Here is a 14,168-nt window from a genome sequence, read left to right on the forward strand (position 1 = left end):
TCCTTTAGAAGTAATATCCTTGTTTTCAGTTATAATTTGGGTGTGTGGGTTAAAAGCATTCCTTTGTGGATTCAATTATGTCAGTTTCCGGCTTGCATATTAGGAGATATAATGCTTTGGTTTAAAGGTGATTATAGTCTATGTTAGTTTTACATCAAATTGTCCAGTATTGGCATCAAGGTTCAGGCTATTCTTTATAGTTTTCTTACTCTCTTACCAACTTCTTGGTCCTTTTTTGGTCTTTACTTTTATCCACCTGTCATTCTCTTATTCTCCCTTCCCCTTATGAATTGTTGTAACACCCCTAACTTTACATGGTTTTCTACTATGATAATATTACAAGGCTTTTCAAGTTGGGAAAGATAGCATAATCCCCCCCTTGAATTTGAAGTCTGCTCTTTAAGAAGCTATTTTTTCGTCTGTTTAGGTTCTTAACTCCCTTATATGTCCCAAAGGTTGAATTTTCTCTCTTTGGTTCTATCCCATATATTCTCTCCCCTCCCTCTATGTCTAGCCATAAAATATTTACCGATTCAAAAGTGGAAGAAGGGGCAAAATTGCTCCCTTTGAGAGCTTAGATGTTGATCCTCCGTCCTCCTTGCAATCTTGTGCTTAGGCTACAACCCAACAAGCCATGACTTGTTATGCTAAAGTCACTCAGAAAATGGTTTGACACACTTTTGCAAAAGTTGGAGAAGAAGTTCGTTAGGATCATAGGTTCATTCCCAACCATCATGTAGATAGGGAAACAAGTAAATGGATCTCGAAAATTGATACTGCTACTTGGTTTTGTCAGACATCTTATATGTAGGAAGTGAACTTGTATTGACACATTAAAACTCTTATAGGAAGAGTTTTATTGAACGGTTAGACGCTTAGTAGGAGACTGCGATATGCATTACAATCATGATAGAAAAAATTGAGAAGCTAGATAGAGAAGTTTCTATCCTAGCCAAGAAGCACAGAACATTAGTTTTACCCCCTCTGAAGAAGAAAGTGACTCTCCCCCAACATTATAGGTAGACTTTCCCACAACATGACATGATTATGCGAGCAAGTTTTGTGGTCAATTTTTATTTATTTTTATTTTTATTTTATTTTTTATTTTTATTTTATTTATTTATTTTTTATTTATTTTATTATTTTTTATTTATTTATTTATTTATTTATTTATTTATTATTTTTTTGTTTTTCTTCGTAGTGACACTAGTTGATTTTGGTTGTTAGTCTTTGATAATGTATTTCTATTAGTTACCTTTTCAATCTAAGCAACAAACTGGTTGCAAATGTAAAATTTTCGAAGTGTTACTATTGCTTTGGTTTCACAAGTGGCATTCCAATAGCATGTGAAAACAATAATGTGTGTTTTTACCTATAATTCAACCATACAATTTCAAGCATGATTGCGATTTTTTGTTATTTAAAATATAATTTTGAATGCATAAATGGACTCAACACCCTAGAAAACCCATAGGCCACTCAAATTCTACAAAGTAAATGACTTAAACTCAAGTTTTTAAAAATCTTTGCCAGATTTTGGTTAAAATTAACCAGAAAAAATGCATTGAGAAGAGTCTTTTACTCTATTAGTTAGACTACGCAAATATAAAATGCCATACAAAAAAACAAAATTACGATATAATAAATTGAATTCTACTAACTTATTATTTTTCTCACTTTTTATTTTTTATTACTTTTTTTTTATTGGTTCAACCCACAAGGATTTGAACCTTGGACCTCATTTTTTACATAACACTTCATATCCTGGGATCCCTAATTGAGTTGCACATTACATTTTATTACTTTTTTATTAATTTACCCCACATTACATTTTTTTTTTTTTTTTTTTTCACATTGTAAATACCTCTATATCTTATACAAGGACTATTCATTCTCTACAACTAGCCTCAAAACCATTGTTACATCAAAGCTCATCAGGTCACATGTCAAAACATAGGTGGGGAGGGCCCAATCTTCCTCCCAACCACCCAAAGATACACTCAATTAATAGTCCACATCATATTTTATTAGTATTTATTTAATGCTTCTCTATATCTTTTCCATAATGAAATAATTATTGTTATTTTAGTTAAATTTAACTTGTTTTTGAGACTTCATTACAATATATTCACTATCAAGTAGTCTTTAAGTGCAATTTTTTGGAAAGTTATTCTGTTTGATTTGTTTAAAATACAAGAGAGATTCATTGAAATCACAAGTTTGACAAGTGAATTCTTGAGAATTGAAGTGTCTTAGGGGTTTTTAAGGGTGTTGAATTTATATATGTAGTCAAAAAAACCAGTTTAGACAACACAAATCGAGATTTGGCCACAATTTTTTTCACTGCAAAAAACTCCAAAAAGTCACACTTAAAGACTACTTTTATTCACTGATGCAATAAAATAATTAATTTAAATTACTATTTAAAAATAAAATATAATTCTATTAATTGATAAAATAATTATTTTAAATTGATATTTAAAATAAAGTTTATTCATGAAAGAAACTTGATGATCATGTAATTTTACTCCAACCCAAAAAAATCTATAGAACACAATATAATTTTGACGAAGTTGTTTAAGTGAGATTATTTAGAGTGTTTGGTAGATTTCTAGCAGGATTTTGGTGAAAAAAATTGTGGTTGAATCTTGATTTGTGTTGTTTAAATTGGGTTTTTGACTACATATATGGATTCCACACTCTGAAAAACCTTATAGCATTTTAATTGTGCAAAGTTAACTAGTCAAACTTGTCATTTTAGTAAATCCTTGCGACATTCTAGACAAATTAGATCAGAAATTTTTTCAAAAAATATCACATATAAACAATGGCTAATTTTAACCCATTATAATCCAACCGTGTTAATAATTTTTAACATAATAATATTAGAACATAAATAAATTAGTAATTTTTTTTGATCATCATTAATTCTTAGCTAAACATAATATTTTATTTAAGCACAAATTTTTAAAGATTTAATTTAGTTTTGATTCCTTCGTGAACTTTGTGAACTTTACGTGTGGATATGCTATAGAGGAGTGAAAAGAAGCGGAAGACGTGCCATTCAAATGTTTTGGGGACTCCATATGGATGCAATCAAGGCCAATGTATCGTCGTTTCAAAGATGGTCAAATTGGCTATGTCCGTGGATTTCCACTCCATATATATAAACAAAGGGGCTTCCGGTTTGATATCTTCCTCGCATCGGGTAGCCCGCAGGTATCGAACTCGTGACTACCTTTTTGACCTGCATGTCCGTCCTACGCCCTCGGAATGAAATTACGAAGGCAGTGAGGCATCTACAAACAGTATTTAAGAAGAAACCTCTGAAATCACCAAAAGTCGTGGCGATTCTCTAATGTAGTTGATTTCATTCAAAGTTTGCCATGTGGGCAGGGTATCCCCCGCTTTGGTTGTTTCTTGGATGATACTTGCGTCACACTGTTCTTTTGTTCTTTTCCACCATTGCAGGAAGAAATAAGATAAATTTGGTTTGCATAGAGTCTGGATCTTCCGATTAGTGGAAACTTAGGGTTTTTATGGTTCACTGCGGCCATTATTGAAGATGTCGGAATCTTCCGGGAAGGATATGTCTGTGTACGAGTTCGACGAGACTACTGCAGAATTGGCCAGAGTTGCTCTCCTACGCAGAAGCCCTAAGAAGGCCGGACGAACTACCCTCACCAAAGACGACTTCAGAGACTGCTGTGAGTATCCCACGTTCACTTTACTTCTTCACTGTTCTTGGAATTATCTCAGAGATAGTCATTCTTGGCTTTGCGTGTTTCCTATGTTTTTGCTTTTCTTAGCCAATCCCCACGGCAATGGAATTGGAGGGATCTCGTGAGAATTCTAGCTAATTTATTGAATTTTTATGTGAGATTCTGCAAAAGATAGGAATATTTGTAATTTTTTTAGCTCACAGAGTTATAATGTCGCAAATTCCTTTCTAAAATTCCAAGGAAACCCCTATGGTAACAAGAAGGAACGGGTCTAATGAATAGTTCAGCCAATAGTCTGAATTCCGAAGCAAAATTTGGCAGAAATTGCAAACCTTTTTCAAATATATGGTGGGTAAAACCCGAGCATTTGTAATGCTTTAAGTTCTTTGCTAAATTTTGAAGAAATAAATTTCATTTAAAATTTTGAAAAGCTAAAACTCAAAGAACTGTAATGCTTCTAAATTCCGTCGTAAATTTTGAAGAAATATTTTCCTTTGAAAATTTTTGATTTTATTTTTCATATCTAGTACTCGAAGAAAGATAATGGGTGAAATTTTTGACTCCTTTGCAAAATTTGAAGTAATATTGTTTTAAAAAATTAAAACAAGAATAAATCAAACGTCACATCTGTAGGTTTTCTGAAAAAAAAAGTTTGGGGAAGCAGATTTTCAGAATACAAGAAAAACTATATCAAGATGTGTATTGTTGAGCAAACTGATTAAACAAACCAAATACCTGAAAATATAGTGTACCATGGGGATGTGTCCTGCAGGGTCTGGGTCGTGGCCTCCATGCCCTGGATAAGGGGGTGCCTGGCAGAATGTTTTGTTTACACTGCCATTCCGCAAAATGCGTGAAACACGCAGCGAAATGCTTTGCTAATGTGCGAGATGAATCTCGTAAAATGGGGGGCTTGTGGGTGCTCCCCTCTCAAAAAGTGGGACAACTTGACCTGCCCCTTCATTTTTTTCTAAAAACCCTAGAAACTTTAAAAGAAAAATAAAAGAAAAAAAATTCTAATTAAATATTAAACTTCACTTTTTCCATCCCTTGAGTACTCATGAGAGTGACTTTAGCTCAGATGGTGATACTCCCATTCATCTTCCTGATGCCTTTGCACAGCAAATAGTTGTAGAGGACTAGTCAATGAAATTGACTCCGTAGATGCTCATTTGATGTTGATTTTGTTTAGCTGCATTTAGTTTTTAGTGTTAATAGTTTTAACTTTTGTCCCTATATATTTGTGACCTTGGCTTAAACCGAGTCTTTCACTCGTCCCTCATTATTTTGAGTAATTTTAATTTACGAGTTGAGACTTCAGTATCTACTATTTATAATATAATTTTAGTATTTAAATCTTACTCAGTACTATCTAGAATGATCAATCTGAATTAATTGGTTTTGTTTATGATTTTGTTACAACTTATCAATATGATAATAACAAAGGTGACTGATGAATTGTGTTTGTATCATGTACAAATTTGAATTTAGTATTTACATTACACAATGATGTATTTAGATGGGATGAATGTTATAGTTGGGATTTTTTAAAATAATTTTCGAGACAGGGCTCCCTATGCTAGGGACAGCAACGTCACTCAGCTTCATGATTTTTCCTAAAATTTGGGGGTTGTCTCCACAACTTTTCAATGTTCATTTCCCTGCTTCCGTGTCTCAAAAAGTTGGTGGAACATTGAAAATACATAAAACAACAAGATAGGAGGAATATTAGTTATCAGGTCTGAGGTCCCTCCTAGGCTTCTCTTTGGAAACACCTTTTTTTTTTTTCTTTTGGCTTTGTGGCTCTGTAATTGTTGTTTTATGAGAATGCAGCTTGGAGAGCACTGAATCCAGTTCCTGCTTGGAGGGTCTTGGGGAGGCTCTACAAGTGGGGAAGAGTCTGAAAGAAAGGGAGTTGTTAGTTTCTGGAATGTCTTGATGGTTTGCAATCCATCCCATGAGAAGCTTGAGTGAGTCAATTTGGTTGGTGATCTCTTGGACTTTTTGATATACAGTGCAACCATGAACTCTTTAGTCTTTTTTGCTAGTCCCTCAGACTGCCTGTTTGATTCTCTATATTGGTGACACAATTATCCCTATCCTCATTGCACTGCAGAATTCCTGCTTAAATTCTGTTTGTCACCACTCCTAACCCATGGGAAGCTTGTGTAGTAAATTTGATTGGTGACTTTGTGGTTTTTGATATGTTGCACAACCATCAAAATCTTCAGTCTTTCTTTGCTAGTCTCTCCGACTGCTTATTTGATTTGTTAGATTGGTGACTCAATTATCCTTGTCCTCATTTCTCTATAGAATTTCCTATTCAAAGTTCAAACTTTGTTTGCCACCTCTCCCATCTAATTTGAAGGTTGATGGTTCCAAATTGAACCTTGGTTGTCTCACGAGTGCAGTGCTATAGGCCTTTTTTGAACTCATCTATATCACACCAAACACAACATCCATACGTGCAATGCTAGTGTGCCATATATGCTACCAACAAATTGTTTACAGACATAGTCCAAAACTAATGCAAGTTTGCAGAGGGTGGAAGGAGGTCCCTCCCTTACCTTGCTGGGAAGACCTCTGGAGTCTGGAATGCCAAGGCTCTTAGAGCCAGAACAAGGAGAAGCACTATCACCAAGAGCCATACTAATAAACACATGCCCTTCACATTTATGCCACATTCTTCACCAAATTGATGTGCCATGCAATAAATAACAAACTGCACAACTGAGCAGAGGAGAATGATGGTGGGTTGTTGTCGTTGCTTATTTATCAATTTTGTCATCCCTAAATTACATTGCATGTTGAGAAGTAAATTCATCGCCAAATCCATAGATTAATTCAATGGGGAGTTGGGGTGTACCCATCCAACCCCCCACACATTTTGCACCATTCCTTACATAGAGTCGAAGCCATTTTGGATTACTAATCCACTTGGCAATTTTGATGCCTAGGGACATAGGCTATGTTACCAGGATTCGGATACGGATACGGATCCGGATCCGGATTCGCTAGTTTTTTGAAAAACACTTTAGAACTAAAAAATCAAATACTCCATCAAAACCTTTTAGAACACTGTATGATAAATATGAAGATTGAAACACTGAAATGATGCATCCTCCCTTATACACAGTAACAAAAAGAATCATAATATCATAAATAGTCTATAAGTTACCTTACTAGTAGTGCATATAAAGTTCAAATTATAATATACTAATAATTATCAATACACAATTAAATAATAAAAATTAAAATACACCTCACTTAAGTTTTAACATCATAATATCATAAATGCTCTATAAATTACCTTTTTTCAGAGAGAAAAAATCTTCATAGTATTATATTGAGTCAATATAAAGAGTACATATAAGAGACAGCAAGGGTCAAAACTAGCTTCCTTGCGAGCATATGAAACCCAAAACTTACAGATATAGGACCTCCTTAAGGAGATCAGAACAACATCATATCAAAATCAGAGCAAAAACAGTCTTTACAAATGCAAGGATCAACAGATGACTAAATACTTATAACAAAAAGAGACTATCTGAGTAGCTAGTATGGATAAGGAAGAACAAAAAGATCAGATCATAGTCCAGGGATGGAAAAGTCCTGAATGAAGCAGGAACGGTCATCATCAGAACTATAAATTACCTTACTCAGTAGTGCATATAAAGTTCAAATTATAATATATTAATAATTATTAATACACAATTAAATAATAAAAATTAAAATACAATTCATTTAAGTTTTTTTTTTTTTTTTTATAACTAAAACGGTTATGATTTTATTGATTTGAAAACCTTGGATCTATGCCCAAGCTGCTCCGGTTACATTACAATACATATTTCAGATTCCAGGCTGTTGCTGTTCTCAATCAGCGTGATATTCAGGGCATTTGAATAGTGCTTTCAGTGTTTACAATTAGCAATCCTTTCAGCAGGGAGCTGCCTTTGTTTGCAAGCTGGTCGGCTTCACCATTTGACTTTCTGAGTATGTGGTAAAATTTACATGTATCAAAATCTAGAAGTACTCTCTTCAGCCTGTCCAGAATTTTATTGAGGCTGGCATTTCTAAATAAGCTTCCCATCTTCAGGCTCTTTATTATTAACTCTGAATCTCCAAAAACTTGAAGTTCTTTAACTCCTTTGTCTCTTGCAATGTGGCAGGCTTTTAGCAGCCCAAGTATCTCTGCTTGATTGTTAGATTTCTGGCCGAGTCCCCAGCTGAAGCAGTCTTTTGCTATCCCATCGATTGAGTATATGACCCCCCCTGCACCTGCATCTCCGGGGTTCCCTTTGGATGCTCCGTCGAAGAAAATTGTGGTTAACTTTTGTGACCGCCACCACAGTTTAATTTGTCGTCTTCTTCTCTTATGCGCCATCCCTGATTTGCCTTTTGTGGAGAGAGGAGCTGCCTATGCGGACTGGACTCTAGCGTGCCAATCCATCTTTTTTCTTCAGGCAAGAGCAATGGGTCTTCTTTAAAGTACTGTTGTTGAACTGCTTCTAGAAGGAATGATTTAGCTTTTGCTGCAACTTGCAGTGGAGTGTGCCTAATCTCTCTGAAGATCTGCTGGTTTCTAGCAAGCCAGAGCTGCCAACACACGTACTTTGGGATTGCTGTCCATATTTTTTTCCAGATTGATTTAAGAGGGATGCTCTGAGGATAGATACTGTTCCAAATGGCAAATAGATTTGCAACAGAGATTGGTGACGACATAGTAATCTGAAAATTATATAAAATAATACTCCATACCTCTTTTGCCAAATGGCACTCCAGAAAAAGATGCTGGGCTGTTTCGGCATTGCTGCTACATAGAGCACATTTGTGTGGTCCTGCTATGTTCCTTTTTTCCAGGTTGTCTCCGGTCAAGACTTTATTATGGGCCAGAGTCCAGAAAAAGAAGTTCACTTTTGGAAGGGCTAGAGGGTCCCAGACATTCTTCCAAAAGGCTGGGTTTTGACTACTATTTCTTGATTCCTGCAAAGCTCTATATCCTGCTGCTGTCGTGTACACTCCTGTCTGGCCCCAGCCCCATTTGTCTTTCATATTTCTGTTGGTGGGCGCTGCTTCCTCCAACAAATCTTCTAGCAAAGTTTGTTGATGTGTTAACCTCTCTGGGACTCCATGGAAATCCCATCCTATCCAATCTCCACGTTGATCCCATTTTGACAGTTCAAATATGGTATTAACTCCTGCCTGCTTCAGCCAATCCCTGAGGTCAGCTATGTCCTCATTGTCCTTCAGGGGTTCTTTCCCCATAATTCTGTCATTCCACAGTTGGGTGCGCTTGCCATTGCCCGGAATCCTGTAGACCTGTTTATTGAAAAACTTACTACTCCTGCAGCATAATTTCCACACCTGCGTGCTGTTAGCTGCATTTACATTCTGGAGATTGCTAAGGGCTTTGTTTGGTCTGTATTTGGAGCTCAGCAATACGCTGACCGGATGGGTAGGTTCATGGATCAGTTTCCATAAATTTTCCCCCCATTGCTAAATTAACAAGAGCTGGATCTCTGATTTGCAAGCCTCCATCTGCTCTTGTTTTTTTTACCACTTCCCATTTCACCAGGTGCATTTTTTTTTCATTTCCCTTTCCTCCCTGCCACAGGAAGTCTCTGAGCATTTTGGAAATTTGCTCCGAGACATTTCTTGGAGCTAAGAGGAATGCTGCCTGATAGATTGGTAACGTCGACAACGCTGCTTTGATAAGGATTACTTTGCCTCCCTTCGTCAGCCAGTGGCCTCCCCACGCTGCAATTTTGGCTTTGAATTTTGAAATTATTTCCGTCCAAAGCGTTCTTTTATTTGCTCCTGATATTATGGGAAGGCCCAGATACTTGAATCTGTCCCAGTTTAATTGTCCTTTAAATCCAAGGAGAGAGGTAATGTCAAAGAGCTCCCTCTGATCAATATTCCAGCTATACACTTCAGTTTTGTTCTCATTAATTAATGCCCCAGAGGCTCTGCAATAGTTATTAAGGATTGCTTTAATGGCTCTGGCTATTCTTATGGATGCTCCGCCTAGCAGGAGTGTATCGTCGGCGAACAGCGCGTGGTTCTGGGCTTCGGCTCCGTGACAGGGCTTGAGACCTGGAATACTGCCTTTTAATTTTTCCGCAGACAATTTGCGACTGAGCGCTTCCGCCATCAAGATGTACAGGGATGGGGAGAGGGGGCACCCCTGTCTGATGCCCCTCTGGCTTTGAAAGAATTTCGTGGGGCGACCATTGACTAATGGGGCGATCCAGGGTTTGTCTATGCATGCTTTAATAAGGTTGACAAATTGTTGCGAAAATCCAAATGAAAGCAGGACCTTGCAGAGGAATGAGCGATCCACTCTGTCGAAGGCGCTTGCCATATCGAGCTTGACCAACATGCCTTTTTCACCCCGCAACTTGCTGGAATGGATGATCTCCTGGACCTGAATTACGTTATCTATGATATGCCTGCCTTCAACAAATGCGCCTTGTGGGGGAGAGATCAGATTTTTTAAGAGCGGCTTGATCCTGCTAGCAATCAATTTTGCCAGGATTTTATAAGAGGCGTTGCACAGCGATATCGGCCTGTACCTTGCAAAAGTCTCCGGGTTGGTGTCTTTGGGGATCAGGGCGAGATATGTGGAGTTTGTTCCTCCGCCCACCTTGGCTTTCCTCATAAACCAGCGTATCATCTTACAAAGATCAACTTTTATAATGTGCCAACACGATTTGTAGAAATGGATTGTAAATCCATCAGGCCCGGGAGCCTTGTCTACGTCCATGGACCAGATCACATTTATAATTTCCTCCTCCGTGGTTGGCCTGCAGAGGACTGCGTTCTCTTCAGCGCTAATAAGAGTGGGAATGTTAGCAGTGAAGTCATCGACTTCTTCGTTATTGCTGTGATTTTCGGTCCTATAGAGATTCCTGAAGTAGGTTTCTGCAGCTTCTTTGATCTCATTATAATCTTTACAGGTGGAGCCCTCTGGCGATTTGATCTCTGCTATATGGTTCTTGATCAGCCTCGCTCTGTATTGACGATGGAAGAAGGATGTATTGCGGTCTCTAGCCTTCAGCCACAAGCTCTTGGATTTTAATCGCCAATATTCTTCCTCTTTTCTGAAGGTTTGATGTGCTGAGCGTTGGGCTTTCGTTTCCTTCTTCAACAGCTCTGGAGTAATGTCTTCGTTTTCCATCTTTGTTTGCAAAGTCTGCAGACCATAAACTGATTCCTTTCTTTGCTCGGTAGGAGTGGATCCAGGTTTCTTAATCCAATTCTTCAACACAAATTTTGTTGCTTTTAGCTTTTGCTCCCAGACATAACTAGGGGATCCCGTAAATGTTTTGTCCCAGGCTGCCTTTACTGTCTCTATAAAACCTTCCATCTCAGTCCATAAGGGGCTGAATCGGAAAGGTATGGGCCCTAGGTCTTCTTCATCCTTCAGGAGGAGCTGGATGGGTTTATGGTCAGAAGCTAGCTTAGGCAGAATTTTAGTAGTTATAATCTTCTTGTTCATCAATATGGAGCTTTGAACCATGAATCTGTCTAATTGAGCTGAGATGTGATCCTCTCCTACTCTATTATTGGACCAGGTGTATAGGCCTCTAATGGGGTTTAAGTCCAACAAGTCCCACCCCTGAAAGAGTTCTCCACTTCATCTAGCATGGGGTCTCTGTTACTTGCTCCTCCCCTCTTTTCTTTTGCTTTCATAACAATGTTAAGGTCCCCTGCTATAATAATGTTGCAAGGGGAGGTCTGCTCTAGAAATGCTGAGAGGGAGTTCCAACATTCTCTCTTTTCATTATAAGAAACAGGAACATAAAGATTGAAAAGGTTAATAGACAACTTACTTGTTTTGTGCATCAGTTCAGTTTGGATCTAGTGTTGGGTTTCCTTGTGGTTGTTTAGCTGAAGGAGGTTATCGTTCCAGAGTGTTGCCAGCCCTCCAGAGGTACCCCTTGAGCTGACCGCTTTACCTGCTCTTTTATTCCACTTCGTGCTGTTGATCTCTAGAAGGGCATGTCCTTCTATTTTGGTCTCTTGGAGCATGAGGATGTTTGAGGGCTCCGCTTTCATAAGATCCTTGATTGCTTCTATTTTAGAGGGATTCCCCAATCCTATACAATTCCAAGAGACGAGATTCATTATTTACTTGAGGGGTTGTTGAGCCCTCCCTTGGAGGGCCTTGGTCTGGTGTTTCGCCCAATAGACATTTCTATTGTGGCTTGGCTTCCTTGTGTTTTAAATCTTTCTGCCTCCTCCCTTTTTTCTTTACGGGATTTCCTACTTGCTTTTTTCGGCTGGCGCTCATAGGTTTCATCTTCTGAGGAGCCAGAGCTTTCGATTGGTTTTTTCCTTGCTATCTCTGCATATGAGGGGTTGGATGGGCTTCCCTGATTGGCCTCACTTTGGATTGCTTCTCCTACTTCCTTATTTTGTGGAGGAATATCCGCCTATTTTCCCACCCCGGTTTTCAGTTTCTCCTTATTTCTCCCATATAGTTAAATGCCCTTTTCCATAACCATACTGTAAAGTTTTGTAGATGTTCTATGCTAAGAGCAATTTCACTTTTCTCACAGCAATCATACAAGTAGATAAGCAAAATGCAGATAGAACATATAAGCAGATCTTACAGAAGACAAATCAGAAACAAGAAAAATGTATGTGTTTGTTTCGGCGGTCAACAGGATGCCTCAACCAGCAAAGTCTCCTTTGGTCAGCCAGCCCAGCGTGTGTCACAACAACCTTCCAACCAGTAGATGAGTCAACCCAAGTCAGTTCTATAAAAGTCAACGCTGTCCCGAAAAGTCAACGCAGGGGCGGCAAGCTAAAAGTCAACGCAGCAGCAAAACGGTCAACCCTTTGACCTCGATTTTTGTGCCAGGTAGTATGGCCTTCAAAAATCAAACCTCCCACAAGTTTTCAGCTTGTTTGGACCAAGCGTTGACCAAAGTCAATGCTGGTCAAGCTTCTACGAAACCCTAGCAGCAGAAAAATCCTCTTCGTCCTTCCCACGTGTGGCTGAAATTCGTCCTCTAGGTAGCTCGTACTTTTTAGGATGAGAGAGGAAGATGTGAGTTGTGTTGTGTTCAAATTCTCTCCAACTTTTCCTGTATATATATATCCATCAATGAGGGTGTGTGACACATCTGTTGGGCATGTGAGCCTACATTACAAAACTGGCTGACCTTTGCACATATAATTTATTAAGAATAATAAATTCAAAATATAAGTTCTGCTCATCGGATTAAGACTCTTTTTATATGGATTTTACACCTCTCAGAAAGAGGAATCCAACAAAAATATTAGCCTCTTAATCTGAGCATCAGAACATGGAGTTTGGACCTAGTTGTCCAAATTTAACACTCCCTCTCAACTAGGGAGAACTCCATCTATTAGTGCAATTAACATCGTGAGTCATCCCGCCGAAACTTGCTTTGCTGGCTTCTTTATTTCAGAACAGAAGTGGGTCAGTCACAAAGACATCATTCCCCGACTGACATAATCAGTCCAGAGGTCCCAGACCTCACAAATCTTGATCCCAGATCAAGTGGTTGGACCATGCCATCCTAGATAGAGAGTACGGCAACCTCTGATGCGTCCATCAGTCTTTGCTAATAGTCTCTAGCTTTTCCACACCTCATTGGCCAAATGAGAGGTACTTCCCATGAGCCCTGAACTCAATGGGTAGGATGCATACGGGGCACAGATTAAATGAGTGGCGAACCAGCTCAATAATCACAAGGGTGGGGCAGAAGCATTATGAGTGCTTATAGCTCCGAGAAGCTATCCCCAAAGCCCCCCAGAGCTCCCAGAGCTCATCGTCCAACAGGACCCACATCATAGGGTCTTTCCACGACACCAAGACTCTCACGGAAGGTTAGGAACTTGACCTTCCCCAGGGGCTTAGTGAGAATATCCGCGACCTGCTCATCAGTTCCTATATGATCGAGCCTTACGGCGCCTCGCTATACCATATCCCGGATAAAGTGGTACCTGATATCAATATGCTTGGATCGGTCGTGGAACACAGGATTCTCAGTCATACGAATCCCACTCTGATTATCATAGAGTATTACAGTGGTATCTAGCACATGTTGGAACAGCTCACTAAAGAGCTTCCTCAACCAAACTGCTTCACAACAGGCCATACTAGCAGCAATGTATTCGGCCTCCGCGGTGCTCAAAGCCACCGACTTCTGCTTCCTGCTCATCCATGAGATCGAAGCAGAACCAAGATTGAAACAGCATCCAGATGTGCTCTTACGATCCACCACACTGCCAGCCCAATCGGCATCAGTATATCCCCGGAGTATCACACTCCCGGCAGTGTATCTCAGCCCATGGTTTATCGTGCCCCGAAGATATCTCAAAAGATTCTTGGCACCAACCCAGTGAAAATGATGAGGCTCAACCATCTGTTGACTCAAAGTATTCACTGCAAAACATATGTCCGGACGG

At 38.9% G+C, this 14,168-nt stretch overlaps 1 protein-coding gene across 4 annotated transcripts in view; it reads left to right on the plus strand.

Annotated features, from left to right (window-relative positions):
* The first annotated feature begins 3,058 nt into the window (after window positions 1-3,058).
* Window positions 3,059-14,168, plus strand: part of LOC149138769 (uncharacterized) — a 264,909-nt gene continuing 253,799 nt past the window's right edge. For 3 of the 4 annotated variants that reach the window (XM_089450131.1, XM_089450133.1, XM_089450132.1), the window contains exon 1: window positions 3,060-3,707. In XM_089450131.1, the coding sequence (XP_089306257.1) occupies window positions 3,566-3,707 (142 nt within the window). In that variant the 5' untranslated portion in view covers window positions 3,060-3,565. Of the gene's footprint in view, window positions 3,708-14,168 lie in introns of all 4 variants that reach the window. The other variant, XM_089450134.1, reaches the window with a different exon arrangement.

This window comes from Pinus tabuliformis, chromosome X (genome assembly GCF_031772625.1).
Source record: "Pinus tabuliformis cultivar Carrire ecotype Pingquan chromosome X, CPIR1, whole genome shotgun sequence".
Taxonomy (NCBI): Eukaryota; Viridiplantae; Streptophyta; class Pinopsida; order Pinales; family Pinaceae; genus Pinus; species Pinus tabuliformis.